Here is a 25,118-nt window from a genome sequence, read left to right on the forward strand (position 1 = left end):
TGTGTGTAAGACATAGGAATGCTAAGCCAGCTGGTCACAGAACTAGAGCAATTCATTCCTCACTGCAGACATGTCCCAGAAACCAAATTTTGGAAGACAGAGGGTTTTTTTTGTTTTTTTGGTTTTTACAGCAAGAAAACTTTAAAGTTTTTAGGCTTGCCCTTTAATCCCTATTTGCTTATTGTTTTTATTACTGGTCTAGTAGCTGGGGCACATAAAGCCCTGCTTCTTGTTTATCTGATATTTATAACATAGATCAAATATAACAATTATGGAGACAACAAATGAAAACAAGAGAAATAGGAGTTTGAGAATGTATAAGATGAGAGAGATGGTTATTGTGTGGTGTCAAATACAGTGGTATCCAATAAGTAAAATAGATCCAAATATTCAATAACTGGTAAAATTCCTGAAAGTCTGCATACTTAACTTTTATTTCTTTGCCTATTTTAACAAATGATCCCAATGATGCTGATGTAGGACTAGGTTGTTCCAAAAGTGAAGATCTAAGGGAGCCATCCTCTAGAACGTGTCAACCAATTTAGTTCAAAGCTTTGACTTCTTCTTGGTCTTCCTTATTGGACTCTGGAACCACTTTCCTGTTGGCAGTAACATAGATCAGTTCCCATACACAGAACTCTGTAGTTGTGAACAAAAAGTAGCATGGAAACAACTTTCGAAAGTTTTCCCAATAAAGATTTACTGTCTTGGATTCTGACAACGCATTAGATTTTGCAACCAAGTGTAAGCTTATATGTGGGAGGAGCTGTAATTCTACTGTAAAGTGTGATTTGAAGAGCATGAGAGAAGACCTCCTAACCCTAAATATGTTTTGCTCACCCAAGAGTCAAACTTGGGAGATTTCATCATTGCTAATTGATTATGATGGATTATCTATTGTTCCTTCTAGTCAGTCCTCTATAATGCAAATATTCCTGGAGTGGATAATAAACACATTGCTACTAAAATCTTACTCTGTACACACTTTCTAGTTCTTTCTTTCTGACAGTAGGGGATTTGGATTGTCTTAAGATCTGTTGGATAAGGGATGGTAAGGTTGTATCTGTGTACCCAGAGGGGTTTGGGACAGATAGGAAAGAATGGAGGGAGGTAAAAGAGGGCAAAATTAAAGTATTTTACAATGTGTCTAAAATATTTCAAAATTAAAAAAAATGTTATAAACTAATGTACGTATAAAAACATCACTTTCTAAATTAACATACTGAACAACATCTTTCTGAATATTTTCTGCATTCCTACATGTAGGGAGTATGCTAGGCACTTTGGGTGACCCAGTTTCTAATGAAGTTTACAATACAGTCATAGACAAGGTAAAGATATGTGAAAAGTTAAATAACAACTCAAGACATAATATGAGTTGAATAATAATAGAATGTGGGCACAGAGCAGTGCGTGATCAATTGCCAAAAGATGGTTATAGTGTAAGAAGCTCAGAGGAAGAAGTTGTCACAGTGAAATGGAAAGAAATTCAAGGCCTCAGGACAGAGGAGGGAGAATTAGCAAGCTGATAAAAAAAAAAAAAAAAAAAAAAAGTAAGCTATGAAATATGTTTTACTCTTGGATCAACATGGGTCATAGTAAGGAATGTTCTGACCATTCCTGTAAAAATATGTACAGAAATTGAGGCACCCAGAGATATCTGCTGATGCTACTCAAATAGCAGTCTTTATTCATTATTTGAATCAAGTGGATCTTTTCATTAGACTAATTTTGCTTCCTCCTCAGAGGTTACATCTAATCATCTGACTAAAATGCAAGAAATTAAGTTGCTGAGCACTGTGTGGACAATATAGCTAGGTGACGAAATGATTTTTCCATTTCCCCCAGAAGTTTTAAAAATTAGTGTAGATATATTAATTTTTCTTTAATAATATTTGGTAACATTAAAGGGAGTCAGCCTCAATACCAATGGGATAAGAATAAAAATTCTAATACTTTCTAACTGTTCTTCCCTGAAGGTATTATGCAAATAAATACTTTTAAAATAAATGTTGGGATAGCCACACTGGTTTTCAGTCATAATAATAATAATAAAAAAAACCCCTGAGAGTTCTTAAATGATTAACTAGTGGCAGCTGGTTTCCTTTCAATAGTTCTGGACCCTGTGCCTGGTCCTGCTCTAATATTATTCTAGGGATAAGGCTTTTAGCTCATCACTGTGAGGGTAAAGCCCTGCTACATGGATTTACAGATATGCCATTGGTGGTGTCAGCACTGACAATAAAAGACCTACTGATTTGCTAAGGATGGTGGGTGTAGGTGTGAGTAGGGGAGAGGGGAGTGGAGAGGGCACTAGCAGGTGGATACAATAGCCCAGGTTAAGAAAGGAGGGGTATCCGAAACCCGTTTGGCTCAGTGGGTAGAGCGTCGGCCTGCGGACTGAAAGGTCCCAGGTTCGATTCCGGTCGGGGGCATGTACCTGGGTTGCGGGCACATCCCCAGTGGGAGATGTGCAGGAGGCAGCTGATAGATGTTTCTATCTCTCTCCCTTCCTCTCTGTAAAAAAATCAATAAAATATATTTTTTTAAAAAAAAGAAAGGAGGGGGAGAGAATGTGTACAGAGATATAAGGTTGATTTACTTTCCTGTTTACACTAACTTATGCTTGCATATTTCACAGATATGGAAGTGGACACACAGGCTTTAATATAGAAAAGAAGAAAGTTTATTCAAGGCAAGAAATCTCTAAATCAGTGGGTGGGTTTTTAGAAGATTTGAGTATAGGGGGGCAAAGTGAGTAAGAAAAAAAGAGCTTTTATGGGGTAACTAAAAAAGTAAAAATATTTGACAGAAGTAAACTTACTTTGCTTTGCAGACTTTGTTCTTTGGTTTATAAGGAAGGGAGATCAGTTCTTTCTAAACAAAACAAAAAATCAAAAGGGAAATGTGTTACTTTTTGCACTGACTGAAATTTAATTGAAAAAAAATTTTGAGGTAAAATTATCACAGAGTTTATACAGACTAGCTTCTTAAGTCTGGAGACTGTGGGGTCAGAAATGTTCCAGATTAGGGAATTTGGGGTTCATTCAGGAGAGCTTATACATTCATAAGTTTACAGGGTCCTGTTGTTGTCTTTATTGTTTGTTTATCATCGTTTAGCATTTGTTTTTGCATGATCTAAGTAAGATCAATCATCATAAAACAAATATTAGCACCGAAGTAGCCCATGTTAATACTGCAGCTTTAAACTATGTGATAATCAGCTCACTGACAATAGCATCTAATTTCTCTGGCATCAGAGCTGGCACACACTGGAGATATCTTTGGTTTATCAAGGATTGCCAAATTATCTGATGTCTATACCCTGCCCCCCTCTGGTATATAAAAGGCTCAGGACCTTGTTATCTAGATTCAAGGGGTCAATCTTGGAGAATTTTCGATAGTTCACCACCCCTCTCACCCAGATAGATTTATCCAAATGCCTACTATCAGTCTCACCGAGATCCTTTCTTCTCTTTGTTTTTTTAAGAGTTGGAGAATCTCATCTCTCCTTTTGGCCTGTGTAAAGAGGGAAGAAGTGGTTGAGTCTTTTGACTCATTAATGCAATTTTTGTGTCCATCAAGAGATTTTTTTCCATTTTTCTTCTTGCATTTTGGGGCAGAATTTAAAAATATTTTTTTTCCATAATAGATTTATATTTTTCATTTGTAACACAATGCAGTTTTTATTCCAGAGGATGGTGCTCTGCAAAACAATTCGATCCCAAATAAAAGGGATTTTCTTGTGCATCTAATGATTAACTTTTATCGAAGACTTTAATACATGAACTATGCCAAGAACTTTATATACATTATGTAATTATTTTCTTATAATAACTCATAAGTTTGACTACTATTATACCATGTTATAGATGAGGAATCTGAAGTTTACTAAGGTTAAGTAACTTACTCAGGATATTAAGTGTAGAACTAGACTTGGTACCAGTTGTATTTGACAACAAATCCCAAGCTAATGACCACCACACGAAATTGCCATTAAGTGATGACAATATACAAAATCAGCAAGCTCAAACCACATGCCTAAGTATTATAACGGCTCTTTCTAGTAGCTTGCGCATGAAACAGAGCCTTATTCTCTCATCTCTCCTGTCTTAGATATTGAGACATGCACATTCTCAAGTTTTCCTAAGTGTAAAAAACTAATTTAATGCAGGCATGAAGATTTATCAAGATATAGACTATATAAAAAGAGGCAAATATAGGTAATATTTTTCATAGAATCACTTATATTCAGTTTTGGAGATAGCCAGGCAGAAAATTGCATCTGGAGTATTTGAGAACAAAAGAAAAACCTGAGAATCTGACAAATAAAACTTGTGACTTCAAATGGCCAAAAATAATGAAAGAAGCTCTGTTTAGATCAATATTAGAAGCAAGAGACTTCTGGTCTAGATGGTGGCGAAGGTAAATATGGTACTCCTCCTCCCACAGTCACATAAAAAATACAACTAAACTACAGGACAATCATCATTCAGAACCACTTGAAATTTAGTTGAATGGAAGTCATACAACTAAAAATATAAAAAAGAAGCCACACTAAGACTGGCAGGAGGGGCAGAGATACAGAACAGGCTGGTCCCACACTCACGTGTGGTAGACAAAAATCAGGAGGGATATTTTGGCTGCAAAAGACTCTTTGAGGATTGATGGTTCCCAGCCTCATACCAGACCCCCAAGTCTAGGGTTCCAGTACCAGGAAGAGAAGTCCCAATAACTTTTGGCTGTTAAAACCAACAGATATTGTGGTTGGGTGTAATGGAGGCAGCTGGAGTCGCAGGCAGTTCCTCTTAAAGGGCTCATGAGCAGACTTACTTGACTTACTCCCTCTGAGCCTCAATGCTGGAGCAGGATCTACAAAGGCATCCAGGATGTATGGAGAGGAACTAAAGAGTCTGATATCAGTGTGAGAACTGGAGGGACCACTTTCACCCAGATAGAAGTGCTGGCAGAGGTCATTGTTCCTTTGCCGAACCCTTTCCCCACAGAGAAGGCAGGCAAGCACCATATCTGAGTCTCCATCACCTGACTATCACTGTTTGCCTCACCCTGGTGATTCCCTGAGACCCCACCCCACAAACTTGCAGGTCTACCCAAGCTGTTTCCAGTGGGTTTTCCTAAGTCATCCATTGGTCCATTCAAATTTATTGAGCACTGCACTATTTTCCCCAGGGCTTCTGTAACAAAGTTTCAAACTGGGTGGCTTAAAACAACATATTCATTGTTTCACAGTACTGGAGGCTAGAAGTCCCAAATCAAGGTATTGGCAGGGCCAGCAATTTGTGGCTCTCCTTGGCTTGCCGCTCCATAACTCCAATCCCTGCCTTCATGGTCACATTGCTTTCTTACTGTATTTCTGTCTTCACACGGCTGTCTTATAAGGACACCAGTCATATAGGACTAGGGGCTAACCCTACTCCAGTATTAACTTCTTAACTAATTTCATCTGTAATGATTCTATTTCCAAACAAGGTCACTTTTTGAGTACCAGAGATTAGGACTTCTCACAGTTTTTTGGGGGATACATTTCAATCCATAATGAGCACCTATGATGTCACAATACTGTGCAAGAGGCTGAACAAAACGCAATCCCTGCCTGCAAAGTGATTGCAGATTTGTGGAGAAAAAGACAAGTAAATAATTTCAAATGTGCAATGATGGGGTCAGTATACAAAGTGCAATTAGAAAACTGAAGAGGGATCCTTAATGAAGACTAGAATGTGTATGTATGTGTCAGGGAAGTCAGAGAAGATGTCCCAGAGGAGGTGATGTCCAAGCTTGGACCTGAAAGTTATCATCAACCAATAACAATAGAGATAGGATGGGAAGAAAGCTTTTGAGAAAACAGGGTGTGCAAAGCCCCAGAAGCTGCTGCATTGCTAAGTGATTCCTCCAGGTGATTCTCCAGCCCTTATACCTGCAAGAGAAGCCACAACCCTCAGGCATGCTCTGAGACACACGCGAGGAGGAACCCATGCTGGGGAGGAGTAATCAGCAACCGAACCAAGAACAATGGTGCTTTGGTTGGCATCGTTCTGCTCAAGTCATGTTAATTTTATCTTATATGAGCCTACAAACTTTTTTATTTTATTTATTTTGGGACAAGATTTCTATCTTTTATTTGAATACTAGAGGCCTGGTGCATGAAAATTCATGCACTGAATGGGGTGTCCCTCAGCCCTGCCTGCCCCCTCTCATAGTCTGGGAGCCCTCAGGGGCGGGAGGCCACCCTGCGATCAGGGGAAGGTGACACCCCATCACACCTCTGCTGCTGCCACAGCTGGCAATACAAGCCTTGGCCGGCCCTGATTACCTGAGCTTCGGGTGGCCCTGGGCAGCTGGGCAGCCACCATCCAAGGCTTGCCTGTGCCTTGGGTCAGCCCTGGGTGGTTGTGGGGCTAGGGGGACTGGGGGACTCTGGAGGCAGGTGCATGAAGCGGCCGGGCCCGCCTGGCCTTGCCTCGCACCTGACACCCCAGCGGGGTTGAGGTGACTGGGAGCTGCCATCTTGTGGCTGTGGGCACCGCCATCTTTGAGGGTGGGGCAGTCAATTAGCATATTCCCTCTTTATTGGCTATGGTGCCTCCATCTTTGAGGGTGGGCAGTCAATTAGCATATTCCCTCCTTATTGGCTGTGGGTGCCGCCATCTTTGTGATGGTGTGAGGGTCAATTAGCATACTCCCTCTTTATTAGATAGGATTAGGCATCATATATTACAGCTGTTGAAAGAAAATAAATTCAGGGTATTTTAAAAACTAAGCTGAATTTCATAATACTTGTTCACTTGCTATGGACTGAATAAAATGCCTGTAGATAAAGACATGGGATATTTTCAGTGTAGCTACTCAATGTTAGTTTCATTTCCAACTTTTCCATTGCACATGTACTGAATTGGAATCCATTGCTGCCACACAGTGATTACACCGCACCTTGTATCGTTACTGTGGTGTTGATCTTACTTTCCCTGCTTTATCTCATAGTTGCTACCTTGTCTCTTTCAGAGTCTTACTCATCTTTTATCCTTCCTTAGAGCTTAGCAGTGCCTTGCATATTATACTCCATGATTTTTTTGTTGAATTGAATTGAAATTGATTGAGTCATGATATATGAATGAAATCATTACACTAATACACAATTATTAGCCTAAGCAAAAATATAAAATGTTTTAGAAGGTGAATTTAAACAGGGGCAAATTTAATTCTTAAAATCCCCTTTGGACAAAATGACATGATTATTTTCTGTGTAGCCACTGGGTAGTCATAGGCAAGTTATGTTGTTATAATCCTTCTAATATAAAAAAGACAAATATTTAATTACAAGATTCTAAAATATGAATTAAAAATTCATAATGGTGATGGGAAAAATAATAAAGTAAAATAAAGGGAAAATGTTATGTTAACATAAAAAATTAATTCATTTTCTATTTTTATTTCAGGTCCTTTTTAAATAATGGATTTTAGTGCCTAATAAGTTTTATAATATAATATAATACACCAGAAACAAAGCCTTCAAATGTGATTTGACTTCTGCTTCCTGGACATGTTTCCTGGGAATGAATAATAAAACTACTATAAGCAGCTGTATCATCAGAACAAGAACATTACCGAGTCTAAGATATCTCTGCCAGGGTAACTAAATAAATTCAGTGGCGAGAGAAAATTCTTGCAATTACTTCATTAGTAGGGATAAATAACTTACTTGTTAATTTCATAACAAAATTCTCATTTCTAATCATAGTGTTTTGATTGTGCCCATTGGTGGAATTTTATGATATCTTAATGTATTAACTTTAAAAATATACTAAATGGGGGTCAGGATTTATACTTATAATATTTTTATATTATTTATCTTCTTATATTTTCATTTATATTATGTTTAAATAATATTATTGAAAATATAAATTATATAACAAAAATTGATTACAGAAAATTAGAATATGATAATTTACCAATTTAATGTCTCAGCGAAGGATACTGAATTTTAATGTCACTTCTAGAATTTAATTACTTAGTTCTCTATTTTTGCCTGTTCAAAGTCAAACAAATTGGGTAGAAATATAGATTATTGGAGTCAGATACATTTGGGTTTGAATCCCATTTCTGCTGTGTGATTAATGGCAAGTAATATCTTCACTATCCCTCCTGGCTCCTCCTTTCTTCCATCCAACTGTACTCACTAACCCATGGGTTAGAAGTTTGTGGTCTTGGGTAAATCAAAGAACTATTTCTCTGAATCTTGGATTGCTTATTTATAAGAAAAGTCATTGTGAAATTTGCAGATAATACAAACATTGCTTAACATAATGCATGACATGTGGTGGCTAGTTAATAAATTGTAGCTATTATATTGTGGTTGTAATGATGGTGATGAGAGAAAATTTTTTCTTCCAATCCTTCAAAAAGTGGGAAAAAGGAGAGAAGGATGGCTTTCCTACCTTCTTCATATAGGCATAGAGGATTTCTGATTATTCAACCTCTGATCTATGGGTGAATTGGTGCATAGAGTTAGAAGGAAAAAGGAGAAACAGAGAGTGATACTTAAGATAGTATTTGCCCTGAATTATGTAGTGCAAAGTCCTCTGACCACAAATTCTCCTGCGTTATTATAAACTTTCCACTCAGTTAATCTTCAGGTATAATAAAGTTCTTAATACACACAAGACTTTTTTTAAAAGGTCCTTTCTTCTTAAGACCTGGTTCTCATATTAAAAAAAATGCATTTCTTCCTTGTATTATGGTTGACATTTTTTGACAGAAACATTCATCAAAAATAGCATATGGTAGTGTTTATTTCTCTGATAACTATCTACAGTACCAATAGAAATTTTCTTTTGACTACCCTAGTATAAATGTTAATTCACTTAATTTGATCTTAAAATATTTTACAGCAGTATTGAATTGATTCCAAAATCATCTCTTTGCTTAGTTACTTGGCAACCATCCCAACACTTAGAGAATCTAGAAACTCTTGAAACCAGTATGCTATAGAGGTTAAGCACCTTGGCTCCATTGTCAGATGGACCCAGGTCCGAACTATCTCCACTATATTTTAGATGTGTGACCTTGAAAAGGCTACTTACATGTTCCAGCCTCAGCTTCCTAACGAATAGAGGCAATTTAATGCTTCTCACACAGAGTTTTTCTGAGGACTAAATGAGAATGTGAATAAAGGGCTTATATTGTAAATGTTATATAGTTAGTACTCAACTCTATTATATAGTGAGAGGAGCAGATTCTTTACTTCTCCCATTGAATATAAATGCAATACATGCTCATGGCACAAACATCAGAGAATGAGAGAGAAAGCACATAACGAAAGATAATATTTACACAAATCCATTGCTGAATCTTAGTATAAGTTTAAAATTTTATAACATGCAAAAATGTTAGAACCTTAAAGAAGTTTCAAAATAAATAATCTATGGGTTAAAAATAATGCATCAAATGGAGAAAAGCAGCTAGGGAAGCAGTGGGCTAATTTAATAATCATAACATAAAAGCATGTTCAGCGATGAAAAGAATTTATTAGTCCAATTAAAAATAATTGGAGACACAGAGGTGGATATGAGCTTGAAGTTGCTTAAAGATGGTGATAAGCCTGACTTGACTGGGATAGAAGCACACAGGACAGGGGAGTTGAATGACATCATATTGAGGATCTTGACATAAAGATAGCTCTTAGTTTAGTAGGAGATAGGAACTGTTTCTGATGTCAACATAATTAAGTTATAAATAAAAAAACATAATTTAAGAAGACTTCATACATTGGAAGATTAAAAAGCATACTTAAAAATAATTCATGGGCAAATTATAAATCAAAATATAAACTTAAAAATACTTAAAATGGAATAATAATGAAACATTATCTAGCTTATGAGATGCAACCAAAATAGTACTTTGAGAGATGTTAATAACTGTAAATTATTATATTACAAAAAAAGATAAAATGGAAAATTAAGAAACAAGTGAAAAGGGAAGAAAGTTAGAAGGAAAATAAGAATCAACCAAAAATTGAAGAGAGAAATAACTAATAATATAAAACCAACAATATTATGAAAGAGGTAATAAAGCACAACTTCTAGCATATCAACATTCACATCATGGGGGTGGTGGAAGGAAAAGAGAGAGAACAAGAAATTGAAAACCTATTTGAAAAAAATAATGATAGAAAACTTCCCTAAAATGGCAAAAGGAAATAGACACACAAGTCCAGGAAGAGCAAAGAGTCCCAAACAAGATAAATCCAAAGAGGGCCACACCAACAGATATCATATTTAAAATGCCAAAGGGTAAAGACAAAGAGAGGATCTTAAAAGCAGCAAAGAAAAGCCGTTAGTTACCTACAAGGGAGTGCTCATATGACTATCAGCTGATTTCTCAACAGAAAGTTTGAAGGCCAGAAGGAATTGGCAAGAAATGTTCAAAATGATGAAAAGCAAGGACCTACAACCAAGATTCCTTTGCTCAACAAGGCTATTTTTAGAATCAATGGACAGATAAAGAGTTACCCAGACAAGAAAAAGCTAAAGGAGTTCACCACCACCATCATCACAAGAGATGTTAAAGAGTCTTTTTTTAAAAAGAAGAAAAATGAAGATCAAATATATAATAAAACTAGAGGCCCAGCGTGCAGGAAATCGTGCGTAAATATCTTGCTTCCACTTGCCTCAGCTGACCACCCGCCCATCGCCACTCATAACTTGCTGCCCCGCCCTCCGCCACTCATAGCTCTCTGCTGCTAGTAGCTCGCGCCCCGCTGCCAGAGCTGCTGCTCTTTGGTCATTATAGCGTGACACTGTGATGGCCACAGGCCTTTTATATTAGAGATGGCAGGCCTGGCTTGTTGGCTCAGTTAGTTGGACTGTTAGACCAAAAGGTTGCAGGTTCAATCCCCAGACAGGTGCGTACGGGAGGTGGTAGATTGATGTTTCTCTCTCACATTGATGTCTCTCTTTATCCCTCTCCTTCTCTCTCTCAAATCAATAAACATATCCTCGGGTGAGGATCTAAATAAATAAATAAGTAAATAAATAAATAAAATGGCAATAAGTACATACATATCAACAATTACTTTAAATGCAAATAGATTAAGTGCTCTAATCAAAAGACACAGGGTGTCTGATATATAAGAAAATAAGACCCAAACATATGCTGTATAAAAGAAATTCACTTCAGATTAAAAGATACACACAGACTGAAAGAAAAGGGATGGAAAAAGATAGTTCATGAAAATAAAAATGAATCAAAAATCTGGAGTAGCAATAGTTATACTGGATAAAATAGACTTTAAAACAAAGGCTGTAATAAGAGACAAAAAGGTTCCAGCAATTCCACTTCTGGGCACTTATTTGAAGAAACCCAAAACACTAATTCAAAAAGACATACACATTCATATGGTCATTGCAGCATTATTTACAACTAGCGGCCCGACTCATGAAATCTCTGCACAGGTAGGGTCCCCAAGCCTGGCAATCAGGACCAATTGCATGGCAACCAGTGGGGCAATCAGGGGGCCCCCGCTGGCACCCGCCTTGGCTGGCCTGGTGCTGCCTGCTGGCCAGCCCTGCTTCCTGCCACTGCCATGGGTCGCCTCCCTCTGTGGGGCGACCGGCGGGGCAATCAGGGGGCCCCTGCTAGCACCTGCCTTGGCTGGCCTGGGGCCTGCGGGTTGGGGCAGCTCCTGCATTGAGCATCTGCCCCCTGGTAGTCAGTGTGCATCATAGAGACTGGTTGTTCCACTGTTTGGTCTATTTGCATATTAGGCTTTTATTATATAGGATAGTCAGGATATGGAAGCAACCTAAGTGCCATCAATAGCCAAAAGGATAAAGAAGATGAGATATAGTATATTTGAAATGGAATATTAGCCATAAAAAAAGAATGAAATCTTTCCAATTGTGACAACATGGATAGACCTAGAAGGTGTGGTGCTGAGTGAATCCATCAGACAAAGATAAATACCATATGATTTCACTTATCTGTGGAATCTAATTTAAAAAATAGTACCACACATTTACTCCAACACAAAAACAAAATTAACAAGCAAACCAGACTTATAGTACTTATACAAATTAGGGACATACTAATAACTTCAGTTTTAGTCAACATTTGACTCATCAGTTGAGCTTGCTTTGGATGGAATTGGGTCTACTTGCTGTATTATTTACCCTTTCTTATAGTGCTTTGGCTTTAGTAAGTTAGCTTCTATACTGGAGTCCTTTTCTATATTTTTAGCAACTGTTGCAAAGGGTATGTGTATTTTCAAATATTCCTTTCCTGGTTAATTTTTGATAGGGTCTGGTTGAGAGCCATGACTCAGACCTTCAGAATCATTATGGCATTCACCTCTTAATCTAAAGAGAGGCATTATGATAAATTCAATGACTTTTATTTACCTGCAAGTGTTAAATCAACTTTGCCCACAAATTTTTGCTCTGTAGTTAAAATATATCTCTAGTGGTAACTTTTCTTTTGCAGTTGATACATAAAGAGGATTAAGGGAAAATAACAGGAGAGTCTCTCTAACAGTATAAGCAAGCCAATCTTGATTGTATCTTTAATCAGATGTGCACACTTGGCTGACTATGCCTCTAGTAATCTACTCATCACCTTTGAAATGTACCACTTTAATCAAAGCATTTCAGTTATACTAAAGCTTATTTTGTACCTGCTAAAATTTTATTTTTCAATTATGGTGAAAGAGAAAACAGAGAAGATAAAAACAGTTTCATTGAGTAAGTTCTGGGTATCAACCATGTGTGAGGAATTACTCATTTAATCCTCCTAACACAGTGAGGTAAATGATATTATTACCTCTACAGATAAGATGAGCTCAACCACATAAAAATTAGCAACTTTCTTCATTTTACTTAGCTAACTAGTAGCTTCCCAGTTCTGTTCGACTCCATATCCTATGCTTCTTTTGCTGATCTACTTCAAACCCATAGTAGAGATTTTTGTATATTTACACCTAACACACACTTACAGAATGGTTTCTTTATTCTGAAAAGGAAGAATTAATTAGGGTTAACTATGGTGAAGAAGACAGATAAAGTCTCTGCTCTCACAGAAAAATTTATATTCTAATAGAAAATGTGTGCTATGGGAATACACAGCAGGGGTAGCTAATCCAGTTTAGGGCCAGCCTTCTTTAAAGTTAATTACTTATTTTATGGTATCATGTAGCACTTTGCACACACACACACACACACACAAAACAACACAAAACAAACAAAAAAAACTTAAAGAGTAAAGAATAGTCCTCAACAAAATATTAGCAAACTGAATTCAGCAATACATTAAAAACATCATACACCATGATCAAGTGGTATTTATCCTGGGATGCAACATTGGTTTCATATTCACAAATCAATTAATGTGGTACACTACATAAACAAAATGAAGGATGAAAATCATATGATCATATCAATAGAAACAGAGCAAGCATTGGACAAACTCACTTTGTGATAAAAACTCTCAGGAGGAAACATACCTCAACACAATATAGGCTATATATGACAAACCCACAGTTAACATTAAAACTTGAAAGTGTTTTCCTTAAGCTCAGGAACAAGGCAAGTATGTCAACTTTTACCACTTCTATTCAATATAGTATTGGAAGTTCTAGCCACAGAAATCAAACAAGAAAAAGCATAATAAAAGTCATCCAAATTGGAAAGGAAAAAGTAAAACTGTCATTATTTGCAGATGACATGATAACACACATAGAGAAGACTGCACACTAAAAAACCTATTAGAGATGATAAATGAATTTAGTAAATTAGCATGGTATAAAATTAATACCCAGATATCAGCTGCAAGAGTTGCTCAGTTGGTTGAGTGTTGGTCTATGCACCAAAAGGTTGCTGGTTCTATTTCTGGTCAGGGCACGGCATATACTTGGGTTTTGGGTTTGATCCCCAGCCAGGCACATACAGAAGGCAACCAATCAGTGTTTATCCTTCCTTTCTTTCTCTCTCTCTCTCTCTCCCTCTCCTCTCATTTCCTCTCTCTTAGCATGTCCCCAGGTGAGGATTAAAAAGATACCTAAAAATAAATTTAACCAAGGAGGTCAAAGACCTATACTTGGAAAATAATAAGACATTGCATAAAGAAACTGAAGAAGATACAAAATAAATGGAAGCATATAGTGTGCTCATGGATAGGAAGAAATAACATTGTTAAAATGTCCATGCTACCCCAAACAATTTATAGATTCAATGTAAACCTATCAAAATACCAATATTTTTTCACAGAACTAGAATAAATAATTTTAAAATTCTATGGAACTATTTAAAAAATTTTTTGCCCAGTAAAGGAAACCAACAAAATGAAAAGACAATTTACTGAATAGAAGATATTTGCCAATGATACATTCAATAAGGGATTAATAACCAAAATATATAAAGAACTCACACAACTTGCCCAGCCAGTGTTTCCCAGTGGTTGAGCATCAACCCATGAACCAGGAAGTCACATTTGGGTTCTATTCCTGGTCAGGACTAGCCCAGGTTCCAGGCTCAATCCCCAGTAGGGTGCATGCAGGAGGCAGCCAATAGATGCTCTCTCACCATTGATGTCTCTATTTCTCTCCCTCTCTCTGAAATCAATAAAAACATATTTCTTTAAAGAACTCACACAACTTAACACCAAAAAACAATCGTAAAAAAAAAATGAGCAGAGGACCTAAATAGACATTTCTCTAAAGAGGATATACAGATGGCCAATAGACATATGAAAAGATGCTCAAGGTCACTAATCATTAGAGAAAAGCAAATTAAAACTACAATGAGATAGCACCTAACACCTGCACAGTCTTAATTCTTAGTGGGTTCTATTTCTATTTTATGTTACAAATGCAATCATGAGGAAAATGAGACTTTTTCTTGCTTACAGTAAAACTATGTATTAGTGAAAAGTCTCATTTTGGGCTTGATTCCAAAAGGCAGTATGCACCTCTTAGCTTGCTGATTCTGATAACAGAATGCTTCAACTATGAATATATTCTATGAATTTACTGCCATTCCTTGTGTTTATTCCTTGAAATCTGATATGTACATTCTATAATTTTAATATAGTAAATTTATATCTATTACAATAAGATACAGAACTGTTAGACCTCAAATGATCTGCTGTGCACTTTAAAAGATAGTCTGAATAATAAGTGAAATGGCTTTCTCTAGCACTAACCTGATTTTTAGAAGGAAGACCTATCACAGTAATGTATGGGAGTGGATGAAAGATGTTAGAGGAATATTAATTGGAGAGAGGAAGAATGCTGACTTGCAAAAAAAATGCATATCTAAGCACCTTTCTGTACTTCCTGGAAATCACTTGACCCTGGCTCATTTCCCAGCTCCGACATATATAATTTTCATGGAAAAATGACAGCTTACTAAAATGAGAAAAACATATCAGTCATTACATAAGAGGGATTCCATAACATTTTTCTTAAATGTATGTTTCAACAAAATATGAATTTTATCTGTTTTGAAGAAGGAAAATGTGTATTTTCTTAGTTCTGTTACATATTTTTTTCTTAGTTCTATTACATATATCTTAATAGAAAACCAATAATAATTACTTCAAGAACATAGCTTTTATTTTAAAAAACTTACACAAAACAAATACATAAAAGTAAAAGTGATTTTAAAAACTGCTTTAATATTGCTTTAGAATGCACTTATTTTTTAAAGCAATTAAGTGAGATCTGAATTTTAATGTTGAGAAAAAAAAACATGAGCATAAAATGAGCATTACATTTTAAAATTCAATAAACTATAGATAGATATACTAAAGGTAATTCTATATATGATTGAATTGCATACTATTGATTATTCAGTCTGCAATAATTATCAAGGGCAACAAATAATTAAGGTTTTCATCGTGTTGATGTTGCATAGGTATGATGAATGGGAGAATGGGACTGACTTCATCTTTCAGGTATGTCTTCCCTGCCTTGCCGTTAAGTTGTAAGGAGAGGGTGGGGGATTCCCCATCCAGATGACTCTATCTCAGTGGTTCTCAACCTGTGGGTCGAACGACCCTTGCACAGGGGTCGCCTAAGACCATCGGAAAACACATATATATCACATATTGTTTTTGTGATTAATCACTATGCTTTAATTGTGTTCAATTTGTAACAATGAAATTGGGGGTCACCACAACATGAGGAACTGTATTAAAGGGTTGCGACATTAGGAAGGTTGAGAACCACTGCTCTAGCCCATATATTCACAGGCCTATCTGAAAGTTCAAATTGGCTTATCTTTGCTTATCTCAAAGGTACCTGAAATTCAGTAAGTCTAATAATCCAGGAGTAGGGACCGTCCAGCCTGTGGACTGTATAAGGCCCACAGAATCATTTGGTCTGGCCCTGCCAAGTCATTAGGGGTGAGTTAATTAAATGTTTGACCAAATATAGCAGACTCATTTTTAAGTTGATAATTTTGTATGGCCCAGAATGACGTTATAAGTATCCAAACGACCCTAGGCAGAAAAAGGTTCCCCACCCCTGGTCTAAACTGAACTTTTAACCCCTCACTTCTTTCCAGTAAATGTCAACACTTGACCTTCCTTTAATGTTCCTTGTTTCACAAAATGGCACCATAATCCTGCAGCAATCCAGAAAGCTATGAGTTATCTTTGATACCTTGCCATGCTTCCCCTTCCATATTCAATATGGAAGTCCCAGTTATTTTACTTGCTACATACCTCTCAAATCTCTCTTTCCGAATCTAAGCTACCATCACCTCCCAACTAGATGATTGCAATGGCTTCCACTCTGGTTCCTCCCTTCTCCTCTGCACTTTTAGCCCATTCTCCATACCACAGCTCCTGAACTTTTCAAACAAATCTGATGTTATCATCCCCGAACCTAAAGGCCTTCAATGGCTTCACATTACCATACTGATCATTCAGCTTCTGAAAGGTGCTTAGCCTTCTGAAGCACAGGGTCTTCGCATGGCTGTTTCTGTGCCTGAAATGCTCTCCCAATGCTCTCTTCACCCCTCTTTTTGGACTAATTAATGTCCACTCTTCCATCAAATCTCAGCTTAAAGTTCTCAGAAATCCTCCCTAATTTTCTTGGTTGGATCAATATTGCCTTATTAAGTGTTTTCCTAACACCATGTAGAATTCTTTCATAAATATCTCTCTCTGATTAGATTGCAAATTTCATGAAAAGACAGAATTTGTATATTTAAAACATGTTTTTGTTGTTGTTGTTGTTCATCATTGTGCTCCAGTACCTAACACAATTGTTTTTCTTTGTTTTAACTTACTCAGTGCTTTAAAAATTTATCCTTTATATAAATAAAAGTTTCAAAGTTTAGATATACAGTAGTCCTCCCTACCCCTTATTTGCAGTTTTGCTTCCCATGGTTTCAGTTACCTGTGGTCAACCTTGATCCGAAAATATTAAATAGAAAATTCCAGAAATAAACAACTCACATGTTTTAAATTGCAGTCTGTTATGATAAAATCTCATGCCCTCCCAATCTGTCCTACCTGGGATAGGAATCATGCCTTTGCCCAGTGTACCCATGATGTATACGGTACCCACATGTTAGTTAGCTGTCTCAGTTATCAGATTGACTGTCATGATATTGCAGTGCTTGTGTGCAAGTAACCCTTATAATATCTTAATTCCTAATGCCTTATAATATCACAATGCCTATGTCATTCACCTCACTTTATCTCATCACTTAGGCATTGTATCATCTCACAAAATCACAGGAAGAAGGTGTAATAAGTTATTTTGATCCAAGTGCCCCCTCAAAAAAAATAGAAGATATTTTGAGAGAACCACATTCACATAACTATAACTTTTATTACAGTATATTGTTATAAATGTTTAATTGATTAATATAGTTATTGTTATCTTTCACTGTGCCTAACTTATAAATTACTCTTTATCATAGGTATGAATGATTAGGAAAAAACCCCAGTATAGATAGGGCTCAGTACTATCTGTGGTTTTAAGCATCCACTGGAGGTCTTGGAACACATCTGTGGATAAGGGGGGACTACCGTAGTATCCTAAATAACTTCTAGGTGTTTTTTTTTTTTTTAAATAAATTACTGTTACAATGAAAATATGTATTTAAAAAGTTTATTTCAATAATAGAATCAACTGTTTTAAATTGATTTTTGAAGAATATTTTTTGGTTTGCACTCCCTTCTACCCAAAATTACCATAGTTATTTTAATTTGTTTGTCTTAAATACTGATGGCTTTCAAGTAGTTTTCAGAGAATAACTCAACTGTTTAACAATGTGACTGTAGTTTGGAGGAAGAGTATATACTTCTAGGACTTTGCTTTCTTTTGTATAGTCAAGCCTCTCACTTGTTCCAAAGTTCTAGCATATGGAAAGCTGTCTGTCCCCTGTGTTCAGTACCTCGTCTAGTATCTCAGCTACACTGGGACAGCGGTCCTGTCTTATTTTCCACTCCTGACCCTGTGTCCTAATCACCACATCAAGGTTTCTCTTACGTGTGGTTGCAACTTGACACCATGATTTTAAATGTCTAACTATTGCCTTTTTCTGGTATCACTTCCTTCAGGGAACATACAATGCTCATCTGCTGTGACTTTCTTTTGTGACCAAAGTTTCTCTCTCACATTGATATATTCTCACTCTTGTCTATGGCTTGCACATCCTTTTGCACAACTGCCTGCAGGTCTGTTCAGTCCCTGTGAATCTGTGAGGCCTCTGAGTCTTGGTCAATCCTATTTTGCATTGTCCTCTTATGAAATGAGTACCTCATATGACATCCAACTCAAGGAACTAGGCTATCACGCAGGATCTTTGTTCAGACAAGTTAAATCACCCATCTATTAATTCGTATTTGTTTGACAAGTTAGGAGATCATCTACTGCTTGACAGACTCTGTGATTATAAAGTCAAAGAAGTTATGATCCGTTCCCTTAAGGAACGTAGAGCCTGCAGGAGAAATACATCAACCACACCACAGCACTATATGCCAGGACTATGGCAGGACTAGGGAAGCACAAAGGAAGGGGCCTTTATAGCAGACTGGGGAATATGTGAGGGTAAGAAAATACTTGAATGTGACCATTGAATAGTTTTAGAGTAAAAACAGGCATTACCTAAATGGGAAGAATGGGAGAAAAGCATTTCTAGGTAGAAGAAATGGTAGGCTCAATGTCATGGAGGTATGAAACACCTTGGTGGGTTCTTGGAACTACAAGTGGTTCAAAATGGCTAAAGTATGGCCCTGGCCAGTGTGGCTCAGTTGGTTGGAACATGGTCCTGTGAACCAAAAAGTGGTAGGTTCTATTCCTGGTCAGGGCACATACCCAGATTGTGGGTTTGGTCCCTGGTTGGGGTGCATGCAGGAAGCAACCAATCAATGTTTCTCTCAATCACATTGATGTCTCTCTCTCTCTCTCTGCCTCTCCCTTCCTCTCTCTAAAATATAATTTTTTAAAAAGTTATTGTATGAATTGCACTTAAAGGGGAATGGTGGTAAATGAGGCTGGGAGGTGAGGTAGGTAGGAGGCAGATAGTAAAATACTTTGTATATTAAACTACAGTTCAACCAATTTTAGTGTAGTCAATTTTCATTCGCAGTAGCTATGATTTATAAAGTTGCTGTGAACACTGAATTAGCAAGTACTGAACCATTGTTCCTAGCTTCCTGCCTGCCTTGGTTACATTTCATCAAAGGATCAATATATAACTTTTTTGATGTGTGCTTGTCTTTAAAGATACCTTATCCTATATAATATAAGGCTAATATGCAAATCGACCAAACAGCAGAATGACCGGTCTCTATAATGTGCACTGACCACCAGGTGGCAGACGCTCAATGCAGGAGCTGCCCCCTGGTGGTCAGTGCACACCCACAGAGGGAGCACTGCTCAGCCAGAAGCTGGGCTCTCTGCTGGCAAGTACAGTGGCGGTGGCAGGAGCCTCTCCCACCTCCACAGGAGTGCTAAGGATGTCAAACTGATAAATTGTAGCTAGTAAGTAAATTTGCAAATATTACTAACACAGTGGCTGTAAAATCTCGAGCCAAACAGATGAATGATTGTATCACCTAAACCGTCAGTTGGACATTCCCTGAGGGCTCCCAGACTGTGAGAGGGCACAGGCTGGGCTGAGAGACCTCCCCCAAATCCCGCCCTGAGTTCCTGAATTTGGTGCACTGCGCCTCTAGTTTAAAATATACTGTTGATTTATCAATATAGAACCCAGAGCCAGCATCATTTATTTATAACTCATGTCTGAACAAAGCTTATCTAATACATGTATTTCCCCCATAAGGCACATGATAACTACTTCCACTTAGAAACACTAGACAGCATTTCAGCACTTGGAGGCTTTTCTTAAACAGTGAAATCATTTTTCAAAAAGCTAAAGACGTGGCACTAACTAAACTGCAGAAAGGAAACCTGTTCACAGTAGAAGAGCTGAAACAGGAAGCAGAGCACCATCACCTTGTTCATCCTCAGCTAGAAACGGGTTTGGGCAACGCAAAGCGTTCACTGTTCTGTGGGCGTCCACCAATGACCATGGGAACACCACGAGCACTGACTCTGGAGTTACAGATAAGTTGTAGCTAGTAAGTGAATTTGCAATTACCAACAGAGTGACTGTAAAATCTCAAGCCAAACAGATGAAAGATTGTATCGCCTCGGGCTCTGAGGGCATTCTTGACTACATTTCACATGACTAACATGCCTTCTCATAGAAAAATGGTCAAATGATGAAGTAAATATAGATACATAAATTGTTTAACTTTATTATGTTTAACTTTATTATCTGCTCCAATATAACTTGCCCATGATTTTTCATCTTGTCTTTGATAGAGGCAAAGGGAAAAGAATGCTATTTTATTGATTTCAGGTATCCCATAATTCTTTTCTGAGTCATCTGGTCCACAGAATAATACAGCTCTCTAATAACTCCTGCTGCTTTTAAGGTATCAACTAATTTGAACAATAATGCTTCATGTAACTGAAATCAAATGGATAGTTCTGCATTCACTTAAAAAATACATGATACTTTTTTTGCTTCATTCTGCATTTGATAGTTTCATTCAGTCATTGCAAACAGATAATTAGTATGAGTCCCTGTCCAATTGTACAGTAGGGTACAATTTTGTTTTAATTTTGTTCTTAAGGTGAATGTGTATAGAAAATAAAGTATACACACCTTTGGAAAAAAGAGGAAGAGATTCAGCTGAGGGCATGGCCTTATCCAACTCTGAGGCTGGGGCTGTCTGGGGCAATGAATTCAGCTACTTGATCCCAAATCTCACTCCTTTCCCCAAGTATGTTTCATTGACTGTAGATGTTACTAAAGATTAAGGGTGTTGGGGTTGGGGGTGGGGTGGGGACTTCATCTCTCAACTGAACATGTTCTCCAAGATTAAATAATGCTTGAAAACAAAGTGGTACCATAGATGATATAAAAGAGTAATTAGTCTTCATATAATCTTTTCACTATCATTTGCTACCAAAACATTTGCTTGTTATTGTGAATGCCCAGTCTGTTTTTATAATTCTTCCACCTGAATTACTTAATAAATTAGGAACAAGAATTTAAGTGACTAAGTATATTTTGGTGGTGAAAGAGAAATCCACCAAATAGAGTATTTGTCTTATGGGGGGAAAGGAACTCTGATAATATTACATTGGGGTGGAAAAGCAAAACTAAAATAAAGCAGATAACACTGTTACTGAGAAAATTTAGCTTTGTCTGGGAAGCCAATCCTGATAAATCTGACACCAAAGAGAATTTTCCTTATCTGAATTCCCTACATCTCTGGTTTGACTCTAGGGCACTCACTTTGAAAGTGCAGGACAGGCATGTCAAACTCGCGTCCTGTGGGCCATATGCAGCCCACAATGAATATTTTTGTGGACCAGCCAATATAACAGTACGTAAGAAAGGTTTAATGAAAGTTTTGTAGCTTAATTTTTACAATATCCTGTTATACATAATTACTAATAACAAACTACAACGTTCGCTAATGGCTGATCACTATAATCATGTTGCATTCATTTCCCGTACTTGCCTTACATGCAGGTGCACCATTTCTCTCCACTAATATTAGCAGCGAATATTTTAGCAGCCGATTGCCACGCCATTAGTCTTGGACTGACCTATTTGGTGTGTGCAACAGGAAATACTTCGCTTTTGGAGAACAAGAAAAATAGGTTTATTTGTGTTATGCTTATTAATTTGTGTGTTATTCAGTGTCTGGTAAGTTAATGTTCAAGAAAAAATATTAACTTTTATTAAAATGTTCTATTATTTTATGTTAACGATGACTCATTTATTTCAGCCCTTTGTATTCAGCATGTCTCTATCGAAATAAACCTACGTTTCTATGAAAATTGAAGCCTTTGTTTTTTTTGCGGCCCACATAAACTTAAACCTTGTTTATTTGGCCCGTGTTAGCCTTTGAGTTTGACATGCTTGGTGTAGGATAACAAAGAATAACATTAAAATTTTATTTCCACTTTCATGCTTCCGTGCCTAAGAAAACACCCTGTGAAGCCTCATAGATTCTTCTTCTTCAAAGAATGCTCTTATCGTAGTACAATTTGCTTCTTTTTCACCGAAATGATAGGTAGAAAACTCACTTTTGGTTTAGACTTACAGTACTGGTTGCATAGGTTGGGTGACAGGACAGGTTAAACCCCCATTCCCAATAAAGGGTTTATTGATATGCAGATTGAATAATTTCCTTGTAAAAGGATTTTATATTTATTCATGCTAAAACTTTGATTCCAGGTGGATATTTCCAAATATGTCATCTATATATGTGCCTTAAAATACTGCTCTGATCTCTTCTTCCTTCTCCAAGCAAATGCATCATTTTTAATTCTTTTCATAAAGAGATAATCATTAAAAAGGTGGCAAAACTAGAAAGCAAATTAGTTTTATGATTTCAAAGAATTAGCTGACTATTCATTTATTAGAATGTTTTCAGACTACTTTAGAACTCTCAGAGGTAGAATAATGGTCCATATAGTGCTATCAGGTTTCCTTTATGGGCAGAGTAAGCCATCTAATCTTGACAGACACAATTGTTTTTGATTTCCTGCCATGGACATCCATCACAGAAATAGAAGTGATTAATAGCATTTTGTCCACTAACCAAAAACATTTATAATGTATACCTGGAAAATATTCCAAAATGGAGGATAACATTAAAGTTTCAAAAAATTTCAACAACTGAAAAATCAATATCAGTTGAGGAGAGAAAGCCATAAAGGTACTTTTAAGAGAGATGGAAAATACATTTTTAGATTTTTGTTAATTTTAAGGAGATAGTGGAAGAAAAAAAAAACCTTTAAGAGAATTGATGGGAAATATTATTTCCCATTTTAAAATGAATATTATTCCAGGAATGTACTTATCATGTATATGTTCAAAACATGTATAAGATTTTCTCAAATTAAATAGATTATTGTAAATGTTTTAAAAGAACTTCTACTCCCATTTACTTTCTGTCATCAAGCTAAAAATTCTAGAATAATGGTGGTAGCAATGCAGAGAGAGTACTATGCACTTAGAAAAACAGTTGTACCCAAAACAGATTTTATGTTTTAGTAATTACAGGGGGTCATCTTTCCTCTTATCATATATAGACCATGAGATACAAACAAAACCAAGAAAAGAGGTGAGGTGCTAGAAATGGTCCTACTAAAGCAGACTTGCAAACAGATTAGCTTTTGGGAACATTCTTGCAAAAATTATCATTCTAGAAAAATTTCCTGATGAATATATGTTTTAAGGCTAAACAAAATGGAAATATGACTGAAGAGAGCATACTTTCATTCATTTATTACTTCAATTATGTATTTATTTATTCAATCAAAAAATATTTGAGTTTCAGTATCTGGAAAGGCATGGGGTTAAGCAAATAAGAAATAACTTCTGTCCTCATAGAAGAGAAGAAAATTAACATTTGTTGAGGGCAAACTATGGCCAAGCACTTTGCATCTTATGTCAACTCTGAGGTGGATATTTTTTACCATTTCTCTTTTTATATCAGAGGAAGCTCAGCCTCATGGGTGTTTAACAGGTTGCTCAAAGTCACACAAATATTAAGTGGCAGAGTTCAACTTCCAAAACACTTTGTCTCCAAAGCTCACTACACTACGGGCTTGTAATCTAGAGGGAAAGACAGAAACATGCACAAGTAGCTGCAACACAGATAAGAGACCGTGACAAACCCCAGGAGAGAGGCATATGGCATTTGCTCTGGAAGCAGAGAGAAGGGAGCTCTTGTGCTAGTCTCGAGGTCACTCTGGGAAGCCTTCACAGAGAAGGGGCATTTGAGCGTGATCTTGAAGATAAATGGGGAGGAGAATGACAGGCAGAGACATAAAAGTGCATTGCAGGTTGGAGAAACAGCTTATAGTACTGCGGGGCTGGGAAAGATGTCTCACACTTGTTTTCATACTTTAGTTTGGAATTTTAGAATATTTGGCAGCATGCCTGAACAATGCCATGGCCCGCAGTCATTACAGCACAATGAATTGCATGGGCTGGAGTTAGGATGCAGGCTTTGAATTGAGGCCTGCCACTTCCTGGTTGTGGGACCTTTGGGAAATCATTTACTAGTAAGCTTTGTTTGGTTAACCGGGGATACCCATCATGAGGTTGCTTTAAGGAGAATATGAGTAGATACATGTAAACTGCTTAGCATCAACTCACTAAATTGGCTGTTAGGATGCTACATCCCAGTAATACATTCAGTCATTGCAGGATTCTCTTGGTCACTTTTTGCACCATGGCATTGTTGGAAGAGAACTGTACTGTATACAGTATTAACTAAACTCTCCTATATACCCACCAGGCACAGTTTCAGCAACATTCTCTTTCTTTTCTGCTGGATTGCTGTTTTGTTAGGCCTCTTCTACTCTCCAAAACATAATTTTCTATACTGCATTGCAAGACCCACTTGATTAAATGTACAGTTTGGCAGATATACAGAATAATGTGTTTGTTTAGGTTTAGCAAAAATTATCCAGTCACCACTCTGGTAGCACATATGGGGAGGGGTATATTATGTGGCCTAGCCTGGTGGTTGAGAACCAACCATAGAGAGTAGGT

General features: G+C 37.0%; 1 protein-coding gene across 2 annotated transcripts in view; it reads right to left on the reverse strand.

The window, feature by feature from the left end:
* Positions 1 to 315: 315 nt before the first annotated feature.
* The window catches only part of HOATZ (HOATZ cilia and flagella associated protein), a 33,493-nt gene continuing 8,690 nt past the window's right edge, over positions 316 to 25,118 (reverse strand). The window contains exons 5-7 of one of the 2 annotated variants that reach the window (XM_081100178.1): positions 3,460 to 3,519; positions 2,825 to 2,877; positions 316 to 599 (exon numbers count right to left, since the gene is read on the reverse strand). In XM_081100178.1, the coding sequence (XP_080956304.1) occupies positions 542 to 599; positions 2,825 to 2,877; positions 3,460 to 3,519 (171 nt within the window). In that variant the 3' untranslated portion in view covers positions 316 to 541. The remainder of the gene's footprint in view (positions 600 to 2,824; positions 2,878 to 3,459; positions 3,520 to 25,118) is intronic. The other variant, XM_081100179.1, reaches the window with a different exon arrangement.

This window comes from Myotis nattereri, assembly GCF_964212035.1.
Source record: "Myotis nattereri genome assembly, chromosome: 9".
Classification (NCBI taxonomy): Eukaryota; Metazoa; Chordata; class Mammalia; order Chiroptera; family Vespertilionidae; genus Myotis; species Myotis nattereri.